At 33.1% G+C, this 24,460-nt stretch overlaps 1 protein-coding gene across 2 annotated transcripts in view; it reads left to right on the top strand.

The window, feature by feature from the left end:
* LOC131854007 (uncharacterized) overlaps nucleotides 1–20,787 on the top strand; it is a 29,667-nt gene extending 8,880 nt beyond the window's left edge. For both annotated transcript variants that reach the window (XM_059205140.1, XM_059205133.1), the window contains 38 exons: nucleotides 229–356; nucleotides 544–687; nucleotides 1,517–1,652; nucleotides 1,970–2,065; nucleotides 2,316–2,426; nucleotides 2,586–2,675; nucleotides 3,474–3,645; nucleotides 4,294–4,457; nucleotides 4,584–4,797; nucleotides 5,236–5,406; nucleotides 5,650–5,837; nucleotides 6,313–6,417; nucleotides 6,624–6,738; nucleotides 6,821–6,984; nucleotides 7,139–7,217; nucleotides 7,577–7,756; nucleotides 7,868–7,960; nucleotides 8,285–8,386; nucleotides 8,687–8,833; nucleotides 9,988–10,133; nucleotides 10,490–10,681; nucleotides 10,797–10,901; nucleotides 11,175–11,392; nucleotides 11,595–11,768; nucleotides 12,430–12,628; nucleotides 13,114–13,217; nucleotides 13,581–13,734; nucleotides 14,017–14,072; nucleotides 14,579–14,735; nucleotides 15,153–15,279; nucleotides 15,523–15,632; nucleotides 16,340–16,501; nucleotides 17,158–17,256; nucleotides 18,120–18,207; nucleotides 18,435–18,535; nucleotides 19,335–19,409; nucleotides 19,965–20,021; nucleotides 20,422–20,787. In XM_059205140.1, coding sequence (XP_059061123.1) covers nucleotides 229–356; nucleotides 544–687; nucleotides 1,517–1,652; nucleotides 1,970–2,065; nucleotides 2,316–2,426; nucleotides 2,586–2,675; nucleotides 3,474–3,645; nucleotides 4,294–4,457; nucleotides 4,584–4,797; nucleotides 5,236–5,406; nucleotides 5,650–5,837; nucleotides 6,313–6,417; nucleotides 6,624–6,738; nucleotides 6,821–6,984; nucleotides 7,139–7,217; nucleotides 7,577–7,756; nucleotides 7,868–7,960; nucleotides 8,285–8,386; nucleotides 8,687–8,833; nucleotides 9,988–10,133; nucleotides 10,490–10,681; nucleotides 10,797–10,901; nucleotides 11,175–11,392; nucleotides 11,595–11,768; nucleotides 12,430–12,628; nucleotides 13,114–13,217; nucleotides 13,581–13,734; nucleotides 14,017–14,072; nucleotides 14,579–14,735; nucleotides 15,153–15,279; nucleotides 15,523–15,632; nucleotides 16,340–16,501; nucleotides 17,158–17,256; nucleotides 18,120–18,207; nucleotides 18,435–18,535; nucleotides 19,335–19,409; nucleotides 19,965–20,021; nucleotides 20,422–20,505 — 5,007 coding nt within the window. In that variant the 3' untranslated portion in view covers nucleotides 20,506–20,787. The remainder of the gene's footprint in view (nucleotides 1–228; nucleotides 357–543; nucleotides 688–1,516; nucleotides 1,653–1,969; nucleotides 2,066–2,315; nucleotides 2,427–2,585; nucleotides 2,676–3,473; nucleotides 3,646–4,293; nucleotides 4,458–4,583; nucleotides 4,798–5,235; nucleotides 5,407–5,649; nucleotides 5,838–6,312; nucleotides 6,418–6,623; nucleotides 6,739–6,820; nucleotides 6,985–7,138; nucleotides 7,218–7,576; nucleotides 7,757–7,867; nucleotides 7,961–8,284; nucleotides 8,387–8,686; nucleotides 8,834–9,987; nucleotides 10,134–10,489; nucleotides 10,682–10,796; nucleotides 10,902–11,174; nucleotides 11,393–11,594; nucleotides 11,769–12,429; nucleotides 12,629–13,113; nucleotides 13,218–13,580; nucleotides 13,735–14,016; nucleotides 14,073–14,578; nucleotides 14,736–15,152; nucleotides 15,280–15,522; nucleotides 15,633–16,339; nucleotides 16,502–17,157; nucleotides 17,257–18,119; nucleotides 18,208–18,434; nucleotides 18,536–19,334; nucleotides 19,410–19,964; nucleotides 20,022–20,421) is intronic.
* Nucleotides 20,788–24,460: the final 3,673 nt, after the last annotated feature.

The raw sequence follows: 24,460 nt of genomic DNA, 5'->3' as shown, positions 1-24,460 counted from the left end.
GTAAAAATACACCCCGATAACATTTATTTTTGTGTTTATCATTCTTCTTCTTTCTAAATTCTAAATGTACATTCGGTTTAGTACATTCGACGACTTTAGTACCTTCCTTTATGCAAGATGACAGACAAAGGAGAGGAGAGTAGGTGGGCTGTAGTCCGAAATGGTCGCAGTCGCACCTCCTTTGAAGCGACAGCCTATATATGAATAATCTGCAATATTATTTTACAGCCCCCTCCGCACTTGCCGGTCGCCCCCGAGCGAGCACCTCCAAGTCCAACCCTAGATCAATTGATGCAGCTCCGTGGCGAAGACTTCTTCTTGTATTGTCCTAAAACAGACGGTCATACATACGGCAGGTGAAAAAAAATCCATTGTGATGAATTAGTACTGAACAACTACCGGCACCTTACTACAACTCTCAGATTGTTCGTAGTAAATTGCAAACCCATCAATTTATTATTTTACATACAACTGAGAATTATAAAAAACATCTTTACCTAAAGCTCTGAAATAATTTAACTAACATCCTAAAACCATTCACAGAGATGATATGATACCGCGTCCTAAATCTGAGACAGTTTTACACAGTCCCGTGGAAATAGCTACGCAAAATTACCACTCGCAATTTCAGCAAGTCGATGTTGGGAAGTGGATCCTGAGGGGTACAAGACATATGGGAAGTTACAGGTAAAGTTTCTATGTCATGATTCAGATACCAATCTCTGTAGACCAATAATGATAGAGGAGAGCATTTACAATTTAATTTAGTTCGAACTATTGGAAAAAAACTTAGGTAATGATAGACCACCATAAATAGTAGTATCAGTCTACTCTAAATGTCGACAATACATTCAATCAGCAGTTAATATATTTTTTTATTTGAATGATAGACCACCATAAATAGTAGTATCAGTCTTCTCTAAATGTCGACAATACATTCAATCAGCAGTTAATATATTTTTTTATTTGAATGATAGACCACCATAAATAGTAGTATCAGTCTTCTCTAAATGTCTACAACACAGTCAATCAGCAGTTAATAATTTCATTGACTAAACTACTTACTATACCGCTGCGATTTTCAAATATCATATTAGCGCTGCTTTTACACGATACATTTTTTCATGCGCGATCAGAAACGCACGTGAAAACCAGCTCGCTCGCAATCGTGAAGCATTAGCATTTATTATTTTTTTGAGATGATTCTTTAGCGCGTAATAACACACATAATTTTGTTTTTTAATTTCATTTTTTCAAGATTTTATTTTCCAAATGCATCTTTAAATTATTTATAAATTATCAATAACTCTATACTCTATAGTCAGATGTCTTCCATTTTACAATGATAATTAATTATTGCAAAAATGCACTAAACGATTGAGAACTCGGGACTGGCGCATGCTGTTTTTCTCGTTCTCTTTGTCTACATTTACATGCACATTCTTTCCTTTGTCAAAACCGATTCGCATGTGAAGGAACTTACGTGTATAGTTATATAATCAAATTCTCAATTAAGGTATCAAACATTCAAGACCTACACAAGTATTCCGTGCTGTGTAGCTGCTCTCGCTATGCTGAGGAGGCTCCGAGCACGGGCATGGAATGAAGATACTTTGGATGAGACCTTGGATATCGGCTACAACCTGTATAGGGTAAACTTATTCTTTGTTCTACACTTTAAATCTTATTAAATGTTTGATAATATAATTATTTATACGATAGTATTCGTAAATATGAATTACCTATTACAGCCCGACCATGCAAATATTGTAATATAATACTAAAATGCTTAATAATAACATACGGCCCATATTACTCGCTGATAATGTGTTCCTTTCTCTAGTTAAAAGAATTTTCAATATAGGTTATTATTTTAATTACTGTAAAGGTGCACACTGTACTGAATTTTTAAAATCTAACACGCACCTTCCCAGTACCTCTATCAGTAACTGAACAATTTCTCTAACAGGAATCTTTAGTTGAGCGGGGAGGCCCAATTCGTCGGCTTGTTCTCGGTGAATTAAAAGACAATTTCAGAATACGTGACAGAGAATATACCCACAAGGTTGGTTAGAAATTACACCCACTAAATGCTATCATAATTTAGATTTAGTGTAAATATGATTTTTATACATGTATTAAAAATTTACACATAATTTAATAAAGTTTTTAGCCAACTAGAATTTTTTGAATCTGCCAATTGCATTAACAATATAAACAGATAAAGAGAGACGAAGATCCTACCTATTTTGAAAGATCTTACTCTCTTACTTAAGATCTCTTGATAATTTTTTTATTAAATTCTGTTATAATAGCTGCGAGGAATAGCAGTATGGGGTAAACTACTGTCTTCGAGTCCCAAAGTCTTAGATCTCTGTCGTGGTATTGAGAGTTTCTTCAAAGAGTCAGACGCTGGTGTTCTTCAGGTATGTTTATTATTTTCTAGATTTTACCGATATTGTACAATCCTACATATATTGTACTATACCAGTAGCCGACTATATGGTTTTGAAAATTCAACCACGTGGTCATTCAGAATGGAATTGTATCCATAAGGAGAAAATTAAAATTTTGCGAGTTTTCAGATTCCAGGAGAGTATGAAACGGCTATTTGGAATGAAGGTGGCACATTCTACGTATATCATCCGTGGCCCGCAGATAGATATGGGCATAGGGTAAGTGAATATTTCTGGCTGGTAATGTATAAGCTACACTAACTTACATTTAAAAACAATACAATAACCCTATAACTTTCCTATTCTTTATCAGATATCTTACAACAACTTTCAACCCGTGTTAAAAAACCATACTACATTAGTGTGTAGGATAATACACTCAAGTCATTATATCAGCATAACTTAACTATACCGATTTTGATGAAATTTTATGTGTATATTCAGTAGGTCTGAGAATAGATTTATAACAATTTTTATACCCTTAAGAAGGTGGCTTACCCCAAAAAAAAAATGTTTTTATTTTTTTCACCAAATTTTTTATTTCAATTTTTTTTATTATGTGGCATTAAAAAGACATACAGCTTTAAATGTTCACCCTTCTACCAGCTACCCCTATTTTTTAATAGCAATATTTATTTATATGATAAAACAAAGTTTGCCTGAACAGCTAGTATAAAATATAAATATATCTAATTATAAAAATACGAATAAATTAATTAATAAAGGTTTTGAACATCTTCCATAAATCTATTACATCTGTAGAAAAGATACATATAAAAGAACACAATTATAGAATTGTGTTCTTTTATATGTATCTTTACAGCTTGTAGACAACATTTAGGCCTCAGACAAGCATATAAAACTATCTATAGTTTTTACTAATAGCAACCAAAGATTTACCAGTTGTCGTTATAATCCATTTTAAATCCATCAATTACTTATTGTATAAATTATTTTGGGTATAATTTTTGTAACTTGATTTTTAGTTTCCATTTCATAATAATTTTGTATTCATAGGTTGGTCTTCGGGAAGGTGGGAAAGCCTGCCTCCTCTACTTTGGGCACATAGCTCGTTTGTGTGAGTACTTCATGGACAATGTAGCTGATATGAAGAGAAAACCTTTCAGCATAGCTGATGTCAGCGTATTTGAACGAAAAGAAATGCCTGAGCCTTTGAATAAACTTAAACGTAAGATTATTATTATATTTATACGCTTTACTGTAGTATCCAAATAACTAAGGTATGTTATTTCAAATAAACAAGCTTCAGATTCAATATTAAATACCATTTTATAACGTATGAATTTGTATCATTGCCATACATACAAACATGGCAGTCGTGAGTCACGTGAGTCTCGATTGTTAGATACATATTATGTACAATTTTAAGTATGTATATATATATGAATTTTATTATAATTGTAATTACTTCTTCCTTTTACTATTTTTAATTTCATGCTATTATTTACTTAAATGCACTGCCCATTAACCGCCCATTAATCTTGGGTACTAGATAACTACTATACATTTTAAACATAGATATTTTTTGTACTAGCATATATACATAGAAAACATTAGAATCATACTCACGAAGTTTTCCCTATGGTCGACTGGGAGAAAATAACTTATGGTCTAAAAGCCAGCTATTTCTTTGTATTTTGTAATATGTATAGTAAGAATACATAATAATAGAAATGGAATTGGAATAAAAATCAATTGGAAATTATGAAGCATCCTAATTACACTTGGCCCTAAAAGAAATACAAGAGATACTCTTACTCGTAAATCTAGATCTACTCGTATATTAATTTTCTTAATTATATTTTTTCGTCCACAGCGGTAGCTCCCAACCGGTGGGTGATCCGTGGTCGATTCCATGAGGGTGATGATCGTTTCCCAGAGGAACACCGCAATAAGCAAGCCACGCCAGCTTCTATTGCTGCCATAGCTATGGCACATATTGTGGAACCTTCGTCGTGGACTCCTGATGATATCGATGAGGTTGTATTTTTAATCTTTCATTATTTTCAATCTTCTGTGTCTTTAAACGGTTATGTTTCAACTATCAAGAAACATCCGCTGATTCCTTTGCTACTAGTTAGAAAAAAAAATTCGTCAACTTCACAGACTCTTATCCGAGGTGATATTCTATACCAAAATACAATCGAATATCTCAAACGTATGGGCATCAGTTTAGACTCCATGAAAAATACAGAAGAAGCCGGAGAAGAAGAAGAATCTGCACCAAGCGGGACACTGGCGGCAGCTGATGTTCTTACTAAATTTAAGATCTCAGAGTACGATTGCATTGAAGCTGATGTTTTGGACAGTCAGTATAGCGGTGAGCTAATAATTTAAATAAACTTTCAATCACGTGTTATGTATTTTTATAGGGAACAATGTGATAATGATACAGACCTGACGACATTGAAAAGTTGAAAAATAAGTATGAAGTTGTTTAGCTCTACCCAAGTGTTAAATGACGTGCCTTATAAAAACATTTAAGTAATGTTTTATTTGTTATTTCTATTTCTTATCCCAAGTAGTTATTTAAATGACATCATTTAAATAACTACTTGGGATATGAATGATGAATGAAGATGGGATTTAAATCTGCTATACTCACATGAGTATAGCAGATTTAAATCTCTATCTAAAAGCTCTAACTTGGTTCAATTTTTATAACGCAGAAACGTTAAAAAATTGTGTAGATTGAATATTTATTAACAATATTTGTAACGACAGCTTTTAACCTATTATACTCTCTTAACCCAAATAGGACAACTCAATGCTGATAAATCTAGTGGCATAATGTCTTTAAAAGATTCTTTGAAACAACTATTCAAAGAACACACTCATGCAATAGTGACTGCCAGGGGTGGATCTACAGCAGTATGGATGCAGGACAACCACATGTATTTCTTCGATCCTCATGGCTGTGATGAAAATGGTAATTGATCTTTAAAGGCTTATTTCTATTAAGCAGTAGTATTACGCTTTTATGTACTCAAATTTATTACTGTAACTCGCCATCCAATAAATGTGGATACGATCCACCCACAATAAAAATATGTATAATCATGTCACCTTCATATTATGTTTGTACGCATTTATGTTTCGTTTTTAATATCTTGCGACGTAATATTGCAACATGGAAACCTCCAATATGAAAGAAATATCTTAATATATTTAGGAATTCCATCTGAGGAGCCACGTGCAGCTGCTTGTCTGGTGCGAGTAAAGGGTCAGGTTGATGAACTAGCTAATATTATAATGGGCAACTTGGCCCCCGGTTCTGACGACAGTTTCAACATATCCCCTGTAACTGTAACAGCCACTAAACTGAATACAGAGTTAGGAGCACCAGAAACTAAATTAGAGGTAAGTATTATTAGTACAGCCTATTGTAGACATGCTGATGTCATAAATAAGTCATTACTATCACTTATTACCTTAGAATTTAGATTTTTATTATTTTCACTTTTACTTGACAAAGTTATACAAAATTATACACTCGCGGAGCACCAATGAAGGATGAATCGATGAAAATAAAATTTGTTACTTAAACCATTATAAAATTAGTCTAATATGCTTCATGATGGTTTTCAGATCCATATCATTCGTTGCAAGTAGTACAATATCTTCCATTGCTAGCATGTGACACCCTTGGTACTTCATGCGTCCATAGGCTACAGTAACTCTTCACTATTACATAGGCCGTATACTTGATTATCACCATAGATTATAAAAATAAATGTGGTCAATAATATCCATCATTAGCGTCTTGCTTTTTATGTAGATAATATACTTATAGGAACTTACATTACACTTAGTAATAATATTAAAATTTAATTAGAGTAAAGATTTTGGATGGATCAGCAAGGGCACTGCAGCCATCATGATGGGTCCACGAGGAGAAAACACTGCAATTGGTAAAATCGCTGAGAAAGTTGGTATTGGGGTAAGTTTATAAAAGACATAACCATTTTTATAACAGGACAAAAATGTTCTTTATGAGTTTTCTATGTACATGTATCATATATATTATATGCGGAAATGCGAAACCAATATTTTTAGTACATATATACGATTTTGTTTTAAATATTCGGTACACCTAATCTCAATATTAATGTTATATATAATATAATTAATCCAAAATTGCAATAGGAGGACGATATGGCAGGTCGTCTTATCGCGTTACCCGCAGCTGCTGCTTTCGTTGCCGCCACAGATTCTGTACCACCTCCACATATGCATCAAGATCACATGTACAATTTCCTTGGTATGATTAAAATAATGCGGAATTTATATAATAAATGATTAGCCATTTGTTTTTGTCTTAAGTAATGCATTTCTCTATACAGATGCTGGTGCCGATTACTATCTTAATCACGTGAAGAAAACAGGTCGCAAGGAAGTGCTGCCTGAAGATCTGACAGAGAAATTTGAAATGGGAGCCAACACTTTTTCCATAGAGCTCGGAGAAGCAATAAAATTATCTCTAAGATTGCCTGATGAACCTCAAGGGGTATATTATTATATTTATCTAAAAATATTTTGTTTGTTTTTTAATACGGGGAACCCTATTGATATAAAATAGTCTTTGAATTTTAAAATGTTAATATTCTATAAATTACGCTAGTTAGTTAGTTACTTTACCTTAATTGAATATTACATTTCAGGAAGGTGGTGAAGAGTCGGCTGAAAGAGACGAAATTGGTGAAGAATTAGAAGAGGAAGAGAAAGAAGAGCCAATGAGGCGTGCGTTATTATATTTATAATACTTTTTGATAAATCTAAACTTGACAGAACATGTTTTATTGAGTTAGGTATTATTTTGCGGGAAGTCCATTAATTACTTAATTTATAAGGATGGACGTTAGGACCACAAATTATATATCGGATGTAGATTACAAATGTATTTATTATAATACCTTACATGGGGGTTGATATTCTGCATATTACACTTTATAGTCCATTAATTACCTAGAACATATCTAATGGTAGTCTTTTTGTACATTAGTACTCGTAAGATAAGATTTATTTATTTATTTATTTATTCATTTCAATATTACAATGGATATTACTCAATTATGATTATTTCACGAATCTTTTTCCAGAAATAAAGGATGCTCTCTTTAAGATGTGGTACGATCAATCGAAACTCGCTTCAGTATCCCTCCTTGTGGGAGATTATCACCAATTAGGTGTGTGGATGTCACCAGGAGGAAAGGTAGTTGCATTCGATCCAGCCCCCACTCTGAATAAAGGATTACTGACACCTCAAAGAATTAAAAAAGGTGATATTGTACAATATGTGTATAATTTTCTAATAAAAATATTTAGATTTGACACGGTCAATTATGTATAATTGTTTTTCTTAATAAAATCAAAATATTTTACTACTATAGGCGACGAGATTAGGCTTCAACGTTTAAAGGACGAGATGACTGGTGAAGGTGGTGGTGACATCGATGAGGAAGGTGATGAGGAAGCTGGTGGAGGTAAGTATGCGAAAACAATTTTCTTTGATGCTATTCATGCGCCATCTATCATCTCTGTCTTTTCTCATTTAGCCAAGGGTTGCCTGGACGAGTACCTAATAATAAAAAAATGAGTACTTTAATAATTGTCGCTATGATCGATTTCCTCTATTTATTTTCTGGTCGCATCAACTTAGAGTGTTTGGATTTGTAATAATGGCTCTACATATCGTAATTATATACTAATAAATTGAAATATTTTCTGTAAGTCAATCTAAATCCGAATTATTATAAAACTTAGTTTTCATAAATCAAATTCCGCTATAGAAAAATTATGATCCGCAGAAGGAGAAGAAAAGCCTGAACCAGAGCAGGAATCCGTGCCCCCAGAATCGTGCCCAGCTTTGATGGTGTTCGCCAGTCCTGGAGAATTTATTGACAAACTAAGTAAATTTTACTATTAATCACATGTTATGACATTAATGCAGCACAAATGAAATTACTATGTCTATTACTATTCAAATATTTATGTAAGTAAAAAAATCTTTATGAGAGTATAGGAATCCATCTATCATTTCTAAATGCAGTACAGTGAACTCTCTAATAAATCAGTGAAAAAGTGTAGTATAGACTATATAAGTCATTAGAAAATAAAAGTATCAACTTACTTAAAGTTATATTATTGTCAAACGCACAAACAGGTAAAATGATCGATAGCAGACGAAAATTTATGTACTTTTCTTGCAGCACTTCAAGGGGGTCTCGATAGGAAGCAGTGCCTGGCGCCGTACAAGCTATATCCTGTAACGATAACAAATGAACTGACATCATTGCTGAGAGAAAAACGCTCTTCACCTAAAAGGAGTGACGAGGAAGGTGCTGGGGATGAAGAAGGTTATTTTGTACATCCTTAATGTTGTTCATATTACCTACCAAGTAGTTGTTTTTTATAAGTTATTGATATTCTAAGATTCTTAGATTTTAATGGACTGTATTTTTGTTAGGTACATACGACAAAAAATTACCACTTACAATAGGACTTATTGTCCGATGTGAATATTTTCGGAAAACACAACTGCACTCGCGTATTGTTTATATTAATAGTACATTTGTTTCCGGCGATTTTATAAGAAGTTAGGTACATGTATGTTGTATTGTATATAATTGCATAATAATCGTTGCATATCATTCTCTTTTCATATTGACTGGCCGCAAGACGACAAGTTCTATAGTTTAAATATAAAATATTCTTACGTCACTCGCTATATACAGCTCTGTTCCCTATATTTTTTCTTTAAAACAATTTATTGCTAATATTGTAGTTCATTCATTACACTAATTATTTGTTAAGGGTCTATTTTATTTTACATTTATTGGTACGGACCCCACACATGCGACATACTCACTAACGTTATACGCATTCACGAAGCGGCTGCGGGTGGGCGAATGACGTAAGCGTGTAGATGGAATTAATTTCGCATGTACCGAATGAAATATTTATAATTTTATAACAAGGATCATTAGAAACTTTCATAATGTTTTATCTGCATAATATCTGATATTTGAAATGCTGAGTTACTTAATTCATCCATCTCTTGTATAGATTCTATGGGGCAGCAGTTTCAGATGAATGATAATGCCCCGCGTGACTAGAGAGGGAACACTAGATCTATTTTTAAAAAATAAACATTATTTGTATATGTTGCTGGCAATGTTGTTGGTAACTTATCCACCATTCTTTTTAGGAATACATATTTGTATTATGTTGATACCTCTTTTTTATATTACTTTTAGCTTAGTTATGAGCGCTCTTGGGAACTATACAACAATATACAATTATTACCGATTTTAAAAAATAGTTGTAGTTTTCTTGTTCCAGTCACGCCCCATAACAGTGACAGTTGCTATCACTGTAACTATCATTTCGTTATCAAACATCTTATGATATGACATTTATGGTCATTACTGAAATTATGTACAAAATTTTACCACTATTCAGCAAGCATCAAATCGTATTTTATCTTTTATCGGTTTACTATGTTTCTCAGTTGATGATGAAGCCCTGATAGATTCACTAGACGACACTGCAATAGGCAAATACTTCACAAGACTTGGACGAGCCGTTGCATCCCTGAGAGGCAGGGTGGCACAAAACGAAAACTATTTTATGGATCAGCCTAACAGAGACAATCAGGTCAGGAAAGACAAAATTATGTAACACCATTTAAATGATGCTCATTTTTTAATGGTCACCTTAGATAGATAACTATATTACAAGTTCAGCCTTTAGTGAAGCATCCAATGTTTTATCAGCATCGTCTATCTACTCTGTCTATCCAGCGGTATTTCTAAGATCTGCCTGAAATGTTGGTACTATTACTATCTTTATTTCTGTTCGCATATGTAACAAAGAACTAGAAAATATATCACAACTCAGAAATACATTCGAACCTTTTTTCTAGTTAAATACAGAACTACATGTTCAGATTTATATCTTTATATGATGTTAGATTTAAAAATAAGAGTATATACAATAATAAATAAATACAGGATGTAACCAATTCCATAATGGGCATAGTCGTCGAACATATTGAACCGTATATCCATTGGAAACCACAGTTGATTGATGCGATACTAAAATATGGAGATAGATTATATACCAGCTCGCTACCCAAAGCTTCAGCGCCTCCTAAACTTCAAACCAGTGAAGTGGAAAAGGAATTCCATGTCACCAACTTCAACGTAAGTATTCAAGTTATAACGAAGAAAATGTAAAATATATATTTCTATATCTCTGTATTTGTATGAAAAACTGAATAAGCTCTTCAAAAAAACTATGCTTACCTATTGTTGGCAGGTGAGACTGGATGTTGAGGCTAATATTGTGAACGGTGATATAAAAGCAGGCGAGTCTGGTGGAGTACTAAGTTTGAAGAACGGACTCATTAAATTCTTTGAATCGGTATTTTGTTTTCTATTTTGATATTTATTGCTACCATAGTTACACCACCACTTAAGTACTAACAAAATTTATCTCTAAAGCAATTGAGTGCAGAAATGTATGTGCCCTCATTGATAAATAAGCCAGCTAATATTCTGATATATATTTAGTAGACTTGAAAATAGTTTTAAATCAACTGACCAACTGACGTACTAATTTTTGCAATACACATGGTGTTGCAAAAATTAGTACGTCAATGGAGTTCTAATAGCAATATTCAGGAACTTTTTGCAGAACAAATACGGAGTTCTTTGCGCAAAGGACTATTGCGTAGGCATATGGATGGCAGCTGATGATAGAGCCTACTGCCTTTGGGAACCACATTCCGTTGGTCCGGGTGGTAGAACATCTCCTGGAGGTGCAGCAGCCTTAGTACTATTCTCAACTATTGATGAGTTAGCAAGTACAATTAAGAGTAATGTGGAAGCACTCGGTAGACCTGGATCTAACAAGTGAGTTAATGCTTTGTATTTTTTTTTATTTCTAGATAGGTAACCTGTTTACTAATAAAGGCTCTCTAAATATAAGTTGTATTGTCGAAACTTATCAAATATTGCACTTTTGTGCAATGATTCTTGAAAATATACAATTTTACTAATCTGTATAGCAATTTCCAATGTAATTTACTATTATACTTAATAAATACGTTTTTAGATTCTCTATCTCATCGGTCAAGGTATTCTGGGAGTTATCTAAGACGCCCGGTGCTGTAACAGCTCAGGGTACTATACCCGATGAGGGGTACGAGTGGAAGGTACTCACCGCTTACGTGGAGACAGCCCGAGGGAGAACTATTCTAAGAGGAACGAGACCTCCAGATCTAATCAAGTAACCATACTCATTTATCTTAAAAAAATCAATTCGCAATAGCTTAGTAACCGAGGTAGACTTGTAAAAAGTAGTTTGCATTGGTACCTTATATATTTTAGCCGCTAGATAGATTGCTTACAAGCTATATGTCTATTGAAGGTAGATATAATGCAGTAAAATTACATGATAAGGAATATGACATCTTAGTCCTACGGAAGGGCAACGCATTAGCTATACACATGAGTAGCCTATGGATATCACATGTTAACGTGATATCTATTATGCTACTCATGTATATAGGCGACGGTTACCATATCAGTAAGTGGTAACCGTCGCCTATAAGTATGAGCATTTGCTGTCAGCTTGATTACCATTGTATTTACATAAAAACATTAAATAGTATAACATTTCCCAGTACAATGCTGTAAATGTATTAAAATACACCTACTATATCCCAGATTTATATTGAGCAATAAAATAACATTGTAAATGTAGTATATCTCCCGAGGTTCGACGCGAGACTACAGCATGGGGTTTTTCAAGAAGGGTACATTAAAAGTTTCTCATTGGTCAGTAACGCGCACATGGTGCCTGGTGCTACCGTTTACCATCAGATGGGCCGTATGCTTGTTGCCACTATCGTAGTGTAAAAGAAGTGCAGAATGGAATTCTAAATCAGGTTCACTCGTGATGCTCTGCTTCAATCTGCATGCGGTGCCATCGTGGCAGCATGCATGTCATACATACGACGCCCTCACCTCTGGACGAGGAATACAGTGGACGAAGTGATGGCAGTTGGGTGCCAATTGTTTGCCGCTTCATTGGCATCTTTGGGGTATGAGTTTCGACCTGGAGAGGACGTTTTATTGCCATTACAAGTGAGTAACACGAGACACAAACTAACAGATCTTTTGATGATTTCTTGTAAGTAAATACATTCTTATAAGTAAATACTGTTATCAGCAGCTTTGTCTGCACAAATTTTCACCCCTTATTACGACTCTTCTATTAACTACTAAAAGTTTTAAAAAGATATCAAATAGACAGGAAGACAAAGATACTTTTGTATTTTTAAGATAGATAAATTTTTTCATTAGGTATTTCTATATATAAGGTAGCGGTTTCTATGTTGATTAATGTATACTTACTTGGAACAACACAAGAAAAGAGCAAAACGCAAGTTTCTTCTGATTCTTCTTGTGATGAGCTGCGTTCGAAATGAGTGGTGGAATAAAAGATGTGACTATTAAAAAGTTCTTATATAAAGTTTATTTGAATAAATATTATTCATATTTCTTACCTGCCTACTTACCTACTCTACCACTTTAAGTAGTATATTGAAGTTATATTAATAATTTTACAGGTATTGAAACGTTTCGTTCTGGGTGTGAACTACGTGCGATATGATCTTGATGCCGTGTACTCTGGCAAGTTAGAGCAAAAGGAGCCGACTGGCATGACTGTTCGGTGAGGAAAATATAAAGATTAAATAAAAAAATACATATTATTTTTATCTAAATATTGATAATTTATCTACATGAATTAATTACATAATCGAAGCACATATCTAAATGGAATTACCATGTGTATGAACTGTAGTATTCTACTGTCCTTTATATTGCCTCAACTGTATAAGTACTGTATCTCTATCTCGGGCTTTTCTACCGCAACCCACTTTGTATTATGATTCATAGTAGATATTTTTTATGTATTGCAATAAATAAAGATGTTAAATACAATAATATTTTAGTTAAGGTTTTTATGTTGTGTAACTATGACAACTATATTACATTAATATGTATTTTTTTAATAAGTAGTTAAATTGTTCAGATGTGCACTAGAGCGCTTCTTTGAATCTCACAATCATGGAATTCTGTGGTCGGTACCACATGCAGTCGCTGTGTGGAGGGTAGCTGGAGCACCAGCATTTTATATGATGGAACCTCACGCCTGTGGCCCAACTGGATTAAGAATAGATGCACAGGTAGTATAACTTTATAATAAATACTGTGTGCAATATTTTTATCGCTAATATATATAAATTAGAGATCTAAAATAATTAACGATAATGATGATGATAAAAATTAGAAAAATCTTTGGTTTTTCACTAAGTCTTTATGTACCTTTATATAAACATATATGATTTCTGGTTTCTATAGATATAGTAAAGTTAACAAAGAAAATGTATCACCATATCAATTGTGTAAATACCTAAGATTTTCTAAAATGAGATATGTTTTCCCAATTTCAATGTTTGATCTTCCAGGATGATGGAGCAGCCTGTGTTTTGACGTTTACTTCAGCGAAACTAATGGCGTTCGCGTAAGATTATTTATACTTCATATTGGAAAGGTTTCTTCAGAACAATATATATATATATACTACATTATACTAGAATATGTATATTATATATACATCTGTGAAAAGGCAAGTATCTCCTAAACTACTATTAGGTAAACCAAAATGGAGTACGTAGAGAAAACCAAGGTTGAAGGTTCATATGAGTATCATTACAGAAACGTAATGCACATACGTTGGCTATCTTTGGTACCAACAGAGTTTCCTTTTTATTTATTGGTAAATAATTATTTCACTATCTAATCTCATTATACTGCAGTAAAATACACTGGAGGCATACAAGGTATGTAGAGAAATTACGGCTTAGGTATTCTCTAAAATATTATTTTGTCAAATGTATGTTTCGATTTCCACTTCATATCCCTGTGTGAGGTACCAGTTAGCTTTGACCTATGTATTAATGTTCTTCTATCGCTTTCTAAATATGGTAATGAGATATAAATTCTCCATCTATCATCTTTGCCTTACAGCTATCTTCAAAATATAACAGTAAACGAACGTCTAAAGCACGATTTCCAACTATATGCCATGACGGTAACAGTGCACCCCATAAAGCCTCTTGGCGGGCTCGACCCACCATTAGTAAGAGCGATATCTGGAGTGAAAGTTGTACCAGCTACTAGCAAGGTAAGTTACACTATTCAAAGCAGTTATTTATAACTTATTTAGAATAAAAAAATGTATCGATTATTCAGTTCACTAAAAGCATTCAACATATCAGGGAAACAGAGAATTAGAGAACTGATACGAATTATTAAAATCAATACTTCTCGCCGCCCCCTCCCCCTCCCACCTCCAGCTCCCCTCCCTCCCCCTACGAGTTAATAAATAGTTTGTCTATGATTATGTTGTTTTCGGCAGAACTGTATTTAAATTTAATGTAATGTAAAATTTCAGAAGTGTTAGTTCTTAAACAAAGTAATGTGTTTGTGAATTTCTTGACAATTCATATTACGAAGATTGTGGTTTTAGGTAAACTGGGATGTAAATAATATTCGCTGATGAAGTAAGTAGTGCAAAGCTAAATGTTATTAATATGGACAGATTGGTATTGATGGTGCAAAACGTCGCGCGGATGAGAAAGATCGAAAGCACCCTCCGGGCCGCGCCACTTGTATTGACGCCCAGCGGGCGGCGGATAGAAAGGACAAAGAACAAAATAAACTCAAAGGTTTTCAATTAATTATACATGTATGTAATATTGAGATTTCAAAAGATTTTCTAACTTGTAAATACCTTAATTAAAAAATTTCCTGCAATTTTATATAGTTAATAAACACATTCACAGGATATATCTAGGAAACCATAGTATAGAGTATATTGTTGTCTTAATTTTGAAAGGGCTTGCTAAATTAATCTCGAGAAACACTATTTGAACTTGTACAACATTAAAATAACGAATTATTCCCACTAGGTCAAAGAAACACCAGCGGTTGGCTGGTCCTCAATGACGGAACACAGTTCTTGTCAGCGCAGCACTCTATGGCCTGCAAGAAGTTCCCATATGCATCCAGGGGTTATCAGGTATTATAATTATCTTCCATATAGCGTGTCATGATAAGGGTACCTTATGTCTTCACACACATATAAGGCAGTACAATTATTTTCTCATGTGGAACTAAAGATTATTTCATGACTTTTAAAAGTATAAAGAATAAAAAGTGTTACCAATGTGTAAGTATACTTTTAGGGCGGAAATCACGAAAAATGGAAAAAGAATTTTCTGTAAGCTTAGATTCAAATTATTTCCATTATAATATAATTCCTAATTTTATGGACTTATTAAATGTCTCTGAATTTGATTTTATTTCTTCATTCTATTATTCATCTTTATAGAGTACTAGCTACCTGCCCCGACTTGGCAGGGGTACAGGTATTATATACATATAAAACTTCCTCTTGAATCACTATCTATTGCTAAAAATTGTTACGTAGTTCAAAAATACGTAAACGGAGAACAAAAGCGACTTCATTTTATACTATGTAAAGACATAGCTCTTTATAATATAATTACTTCAACTAGTTGATAAATATGTTGTTATTACACCAGATTTATTATATTCTATATTGGTATTCCATTCACCCTCCCTTCTTCAATATGATTTAACAATCAATAAGAAATTTGAAATTGTTTAAAGCTATTCAAACAAACAAGCAACCACATAATAGTAGCAGATGTATTAAGACAGTTCTTATAAGTATATTATGCAGTCATAATTAAACCTCACCAGGCTATTGCATGTGCCGTGATGGCCGTTGCAATGTCTCGCGTAGAAGACGTCTGCCGTTGGTGTTCCTCGACCCTGGATCAAGTGCTGGAGAGCGGAGACCAGTTGTACCAAGACAGCTATTTACACTACCATCCGCCTACTAAGATTTTAAATATGCAACAGGTGAGCAGACGATGATAAACATTGTAGTACAGTCTTTAAGTAGACACAACCATTCTGAGGGAAATTGATTCGGAAAACGAAATATTCTGGGGAATTGAGAGACTCTTAACACCATTGACATTTTTTTTTAATTTACAACGTTTTCAATTACTGACCTGTCAATTCCTATCGGGGTTTGTTTGCAGGCAGTTCTCTCTTATTTACTAAGTAGGTACATCTATTATTTTAATTTATATCTACACAAAATACTGCATTCCGCTTTTACATTATATGTTACTTACTACTAAATTAAGATAAGTATTTTTTTATATGTATGTTAAGTTTCTAGATCATCGTGTTCTATACATATAAATAAAATTGGAGTGTTTGTTTATAACATTTTTTACAACATGCATTTGAATATAAATACGGTACATTCACCATAATATCATTTTTTTTCTGTCTGTCTGTTTGTTCTGGCTAATCTCTGAAATGGCTGGACCGATTTTGACGGGACTTTTTTGGCAGGTAGCTGATGTAATAACGAGTAACTTAGGTTACTTTTATTTTAAAAAATTAAAGTTAAATTACACGCGGACAAAGTTGCGGGAACAGCTAGTATTATACTATAATTCATGCTCAAATTCAATACTCATGATTGACAAATTTATTTTCAGATTCTACGTAAATTCTATACGCCTGGTAACTGCGTGTGTAGAGTGGTGGTGTACACCCCCAGACAAGTAGGGAACCTTGACAGTGATCTAGTTCAGAAGGTAAGTAGGAAGTAACATTAATTCTGATCTAAAGTATGCATCTTAGTGATATGCACGTAAAAGTATATATTTATAACAAGACTACAACGAATTGTGAGACTATATAGATTTCTAAACTAATGAAAATAGGTATATTTTTTAATTTTATATAGCAATTTCGAACCTATATAAGACGATTCCATTAAATAATAATACGGCCTTGGTAGTCTAGCGGTGGTTTAGCATGCTGTACTCCCGATGGTCACGGGTTCGATTCGTCGCACAGTGCAAACATTTGCATATGAAACATTTGCATATGAATGCAAATGTTTGCACTGTGCGACGAATCGAACAATCATACCCATGAGGGTATGATTGTTTGTATCGGTCTAGGTGTTTTCTGTGTGTATTATGTATGTATTTTCAAAAAATAAATCCGTGTATTTAAATCAGCTGTCTGGTACCCGCAACACATGCTCTGGTTACCGTGGGACAATTGTCCAGGAATCTTTATTTATTTAACGAAAGATTCTAATATAAAAATGAAACAAAAATAAAAGGAGTTATCGTTAGCTGGTTGCCAATAGGGACTTAATCTCTCGTAATATGAATTTGAGAGAACTGATGATAGACAGATCTATCGGGTTAAGATTTTGCGTTGTCCACAGACACAAACTTTACGATGAAGCGTTCAACTTGCTTTAATTCCAGCTTGCTCTATGGGTCGTCAAACTGGACTCCTCTTGTGCTATTAGAGAATAAAGAAAAAGAAATATTTATTTTTAATTTAAACATATTATACGAAAAATTAATTACTGTACGTAGTTTTATAATATGTGGCAATTATAGGGGAAAAACACCTGAAAATAACTTGTTGTTTATAGGTGACTGAGTTCTTTAGAGAAGAAAAATCGGGTGTATTCGTCGCTGGGAAGGGGGACTTTGCTGTAGCCCTATTCAGAACTTCGAGAGGTATTGTTAAATGTTACAATTTTGTGAAGCTAATAATATTATTAATTTTATCTCATCCAGCATTTAGATTTTACATTGTTCCCTGGTAGTAACATTTATTTTTTTATTAATTTGTTAATTTGTATTTATTAATTTATTTATTTGTGTGTAAAAGTAGTTGTGTATAGTTTTTGTATTGTATATTATATTTAATATCAAATATTGTAGTTCTTTTTACATCTTTGCAGGGTATTACATGTTCGATCCGGCTGACAGGGATCGCTATGGGCGTGCGGTGGCGCCCCCTTGCCGCGGACGAGCAAGGGCATGCTTTTCACAATATTCCAATGTAAGCAAACTATTAAATTGGATTCAGAATCTTCAGATAATGCAATACAACAATGCGGTTTGAGTAAAGCGATCTTTTTCCCTTATTTATGGATATGACATTGTATTATAGTTGTGACAGCATCACAGTTAAATATCTCCTTTGGAAAGTACATACTCTGTCCTGAGCAGATAAAAACCATCGCTCCTCGTATAAATTCTTCAATTTTTGTCCCTAACGGGTCCAGGTAGCGAACGAAAAAGCTTGTATAAGTGGAAAAACAACTGTACTGATTTTGATGAAACCTTACAGTAATATAGCTTGTACATCAAAATAATATGTAGGCTATAAATTTCACGAGGGTGAAACCGCGGGCACAGCTACTTATACATAAAACCGTTCTACAGTTCTATTCAGTCCTTCTCCTACTTTTACTCAACGGTTGAATTAATAACTGAACGTCCATCTTATAAATTCAATACGTACTTAATTGACAAGAAATAAAGAAAATCTCGATTTTGTTATGTAATGATAATGACAAACGTGGTGATATGACGAATATTACGTTATCATATAACGGTAGCGATACGGCTCATACATTTCCTTTGGCAGAGGACTAAAATGTCATCCTTTCCTCATCATACAATCGAAACGGCTTATGAAACAAGCTGCTCTGTGGCTGCAATAGGTGAGGTACACACGCAGGCGACATGCGCTGGAAATTAAGGAAATCTTTACATTTATATAGAGAGTAGTGCTCTGGTATACATTGTTTAATCTTATACCATACGTGGTTTTATAATATAGTAATTCGTTGTAGGTACAAACTCTAGCCGAGAAGTTGGGGCCCAATATACCACCTACGGTTAATGAAACGGCTCATTACGATAAAGAGGTAAATGTACAATACAAATGTACCTGTATAATTGTTGTATAGAATATTTAAATTACACATATTGCCAGTTTTATGTTGTACTTACTTACATAATCTTCAAATAGTATAAAATAGTAGAGAAATAAACATTAATAAAAGAAACTTGACGTTTTTAAACCACTAAAATGTCCTATATGAATTACATTTGATTTAAGTTGCTATTTTCGTCTATCCATCACCTCACTTCTTCTATATCGAGTACGAGGATATTTTCATCTCAATACAAGTTTGTACAAGATTGACCGAAAATACGATAAAGTACGAGGTAAGAGAGCCAAATTGAGATGACATACCACTTTTTATTTTTTCGAAGCAAAGTATTTTAAGGTTGGCAACCCTGCCATGGATTTTAAAACGGTTTTCACCATCATTTCGAGAAGTACTTCCTTACCGTTTATGTATAAGACATGAATACTGCTATCTTCACATATACTGTGTACGTGCGGAGTCGAGTGCCCAGTAATAAATACTATAAAGAAAAAACATAATTAGGTACGTCTTATATTTGTTTCACAGGTCACTGTATTTACTGATAAAACTAAAGAAGAACCCAATAAAGATGAAGATAAAGAGGTAATTATTAATTTATTAGTAATGTACACACCAATAGGTATATTTATTTATTTCAGACTAAAAAAGGCCCTAATCGTAAATATCTTATACACTAACATATGTACCTAATAATTAATACAAATTGTGTTTACGGCAGTGACGACGGCAATCTGCCACGGTAGCGCCGATACACCATAATACCATACCACCCCTAAATATATTAAAATTATAAAAACGATTTATGATTCTGTTTGAATTCGTATACAGAATTAATATATAACGTTTTTTTCGTATTTATATTACTTAGTACTTCTATAATCATTCCGAACTACGGCCAAGTTAGAATAGTTCGAGAAAGTAGTCCCGCATTCAATAGCTAAATTAAGGAGAGATTATTAATTTTACATTATTATTGAACAAGGTACACTTTGAAGAGCCAGCTAACTTTGCTATATATGGCATGGATGTGACCAGCTTACGTAGACTGAATCAACACGAGCGGTAAATACACTTGATATCGATAACTTCTTATTTCACACTAGCGCCACCCGCCTACTTCTGAAACCCTGGAAACTGTGATACCTTTATAAATATATATTATTATATTTTCTACTGTCTTAAACTGAAGCTAAAGAAATGATAGGCTTTATTTTATTAAGAGAAAATTGTACGAGATAAAACTACACGGTGATTTTTTCTTGTCAAATTTACGACTATGTGTTTTAAATATTTATATGAAAATAGTATTTCAGAGATGATAGAATATGGGATGCTGTTTATTCTAATAATTAAATCGAACCACCATTAAAGTTACTTTAGTTTCAAGAAAATTATTAGCTTACACAGCCATTACGGATAGCTATATATGCTAATAAGTTTCATTTTGCTTAATTTCTTGAGTGATATTTTTACCCTACAGTTTCAAATTAGGAGTCTATTAAGTATAATTTAAACTCATTTTACTTCTTACTGCTGAAGTAATTCTGCCAATAAAAACCTGAAGATGCAATAAAAGCATAATAGACAAAAATTATATACATAATACCGAGTATATAATTTTTGTAGTTGTAAGGACTCATAAGCTTCATAAAACATACTGACAAAGATTGTATCAATGATTTTAATATTATTTTAATTTTTAGTTATTGTTCAACTATCTGACTAAATTAGAGGACATTTCATAATATAAGCTTGAATGAAATAATTAAATTACTCTCTGTATATGTATATGTAAGATCTGTCAATTTCTTTATTCTGGCTCTATTAATAAAAAGGCACGGAAACGTTAGTGTGAAATGAGAGCACATAAAAATTGTGATGTTAGTGTACTGTAAACTTATGCCACACGCTCTATTTGGAACTAAAGTTTTGTAATAAAATGTAATTTATAAAACAGTCTTTTAATGTACACTGAACTCTATAACATATCCTCGGAGTATTTATAGATAAAAGTGCCTAATGTCTAAAACTGTAACTTTGTATTGAGACCTGCGCATAAAATATTAATTTGATAAATATGTGCTCGATGATAGAATGAATTCAGTTTAATACCCACGATGGCGATATGACCTAGAATTAATATTTTTGTTTTAGGAATTGAAGATTAACCGCTCCCTATAATTACCCCATATTATTTTGAGATAGTTTTAGACCACTCTGTATTATGCCCTCACTATCAGGCGTTTCGGGTTATACGAATTGTTCTTTTTATGCCACTAACTGTGGACTTTGTATATACATATGTATTTATGCTCGTATGTTCTATATACATATGTATTTCAGTCGCCATGCAGTTTACTTTGTAAAATTTAGTTTAAAGTATAAGGAAATAAATACAGGGCACTGAGCATGACATTAGCCCATCGGAATGGCATGTGGAATGTCAACAATTTTATTTGAAGTTGTGTCAATTTGATTGAATTTGATGTGGAATTCCTGAGCACATTCGTATCTTCACGTTTTTTTATTATATATATATATATATATATGTATATATATATATGTGTCGCCGCAGCTACATTATAACCCACAAAGGAGAATGAATGACGTATCTGCTGTTGATTTACCATATTGATTACCAAATTGAATCACATTCATTACATCTTTAATATAAAGACGATAGATGGAGCCACCATGCGGCTTAATATCAACTCATAATCACTTCAATTAATGCCGCTAGATGGCGTCATTATCACTCCTTTTTTAATAACTTATGTTTGTTGTTTAAAATTACTGAGTATAGTAAAAACTACATTAAATATTAAAATTTATTATGAATTAAGCAATTGTTATGTGAATTGTAAATAAATTTATCTATGTCAAGCGAATGTCGGATGTTGCGTAACGTCCGCAATTTGATTGCGGATTTCCTTCACAATAATTAAAATTTTGATAAAATGTTGTAACCATTTTAAAAAATTAAGGCGTCACCTGGATTTAAATTTAAATAGCAAAAAGTTATTTTTAATAATAATGTAACGTTCAATTATTCTGCATTTAAGTTGTTAACTAAAATCACTACACACACTTCCGGATGATTCAGTTAATAGTGTAAGTCAAATTTATTAATACTACAAGTTTGTGGCTTTATTTCATTGCTAATATTATTACAATAAGTAGTCGGTAATTTAAGTAATTATGTCGCTTTTAGTTATTGTTTAATTATAAGCCTTAGGCAAAAATTGTATTTTACTTCCGGCACTGTGGCGATCGACACCTTCCGACTTGAGCGCGCGTTCAAGTGGGACCAGGACAAGACCAGCCATGTGGTAAAATCCCACGATTTTACCACATGGCTGGTCTTGTGAATAAGATTCATTCTGTGTTCGGTGCTTGAGCGGCGTGGAAGTAAGTTGAAAACTCTTGTTACTTTAGCAAAATCGATTTGTAATTATAATCACATTAGAAAAGTATTGTGTTATAAAATAAAATGAAAGATAGACTGTAGTTTTAATCATATTTATACATTATTATTATATTGTAATAAACTAATCTATTTTCGATTGTGTTCTTTTATTATTTTAATAAAATGTTAAACTACTACTAGTAGGACCGATGATCATGTTATAGGTTAACGGTTCTGCAGCGTTTTATAAAAGTATTCTTGCGTTTTTATTCCGACATATATATATATTATTGCTAAAGTCGTGGTATTACTAGTAAGGTAGTAATACTTTCACCTAAAGCCGGATTAACCATTAGGATCCCTATGTAATACAATTACAGCCCTTCTCTATTATAAAAAAGAATTGAAAAGGGTTTTTTTTTAATAATAATAACTATTCCAGGTTATTAAATACCAGGCATAAAACTATAGATGGAGAACATTTTATATATGATTATACAATGTTTTAATTTTATTTTTACTTTAAATGCTATTTTGTAGCCGTAGGAATCATGTCGAACAATTGTATATACAATTTTACCAAGACTCCGCTCGCCATCCACAGGGAATTCATGCCCACACGCTAGAACCTAAGTGGTTCCGGACAGTGCGGTTTCAGAAGAACATCCTCCCTACGTACACTGAGATTGTAGAATGAAGTGCCTGGCAATGTTTTCTCACGAGACTGCAGCATGGGGTTATTTAAGAAGGGTATATTAAGGTTTCTTAAGACGACGCATCACAAATACCTATTGGCGTTAGAAATCTCATCTTTTCTCAGCAATTACAAATCCTTGGGATGATATTTAAGTATTTCATTTTTCACTACTTTAACATCATAACCATTGTATTTCTCGTTATTGGATTGATTAACTTTTGTAGCAGAGAAAAAATCTCAAAGATTGATCTCATAAAATATAGATTTAATTAGTATAAGTTTGATTTAATTAGTAGAACTGATTTAAGACTCGAATTTTCCAATATAATGTATATTGGAAAATTCGAGTCTTAAATCAGTTCTTTCTTTTCTTAAATCAAATACTAAGTACACACTTAAATAGAACCATTCTGATGTATATAATAACCAATAGTTTTTATTTTAAATAAAATAAACTGTTTTTCCGCACAAAATCTCTTGCTCACAAGTAGTTTTGTATGTATGAGAGTTAGACCAAGTCAGTCAGTCCCCGGCCATTGCTAAAGTCAGACTTGTGCTTAGCGCCCATAGCGCGCCTGAGATCGCGCACTATCCAGTCATAAATTATTTCGTCATACTATACTGTGTGCGCTGTAGCATGGTGCGAATGACAATGAAGAATGTTAATAGGTATGCCAAATCGGTTGAACGTTTGGTATAATAAAGCTTGTATGTATATAAATATATTCATTTTTGTTTTAGTCAAAAATACCCATTAGTTTTTATTTTATAGGCATTTAAACTTACAATAAATTTCGAGTCCCGCTAACAGTCACGCTTCGCTTAGTAGCGAGTCGCCGAGTTTGTGCAATATTTTGTTTTGTTTTCATCCACGCATTACGTTAATATTCTATTAATGAAATGGATGAAGGAGTCGAA

This window comes from Achroia grisella, unplaced genomic scaffold, assembly GCF_030625045.1.
Source record: "Achroia grisella isolate CSIRO2021 unplaced genomic scaffold, CSIRO_AGI_Agris_v1 utg1186, whole genome shotgun sequence".
NCBI classification, from domain to species: Eukaryota; Metazoa; Arthropoda; class Insecta; order Lepidoptera; family Pyralidae; genus Achroia; species Achroia grisella.
This window is presented reverse-complemented; position numbering and strand designations above follow the sequence as displayed.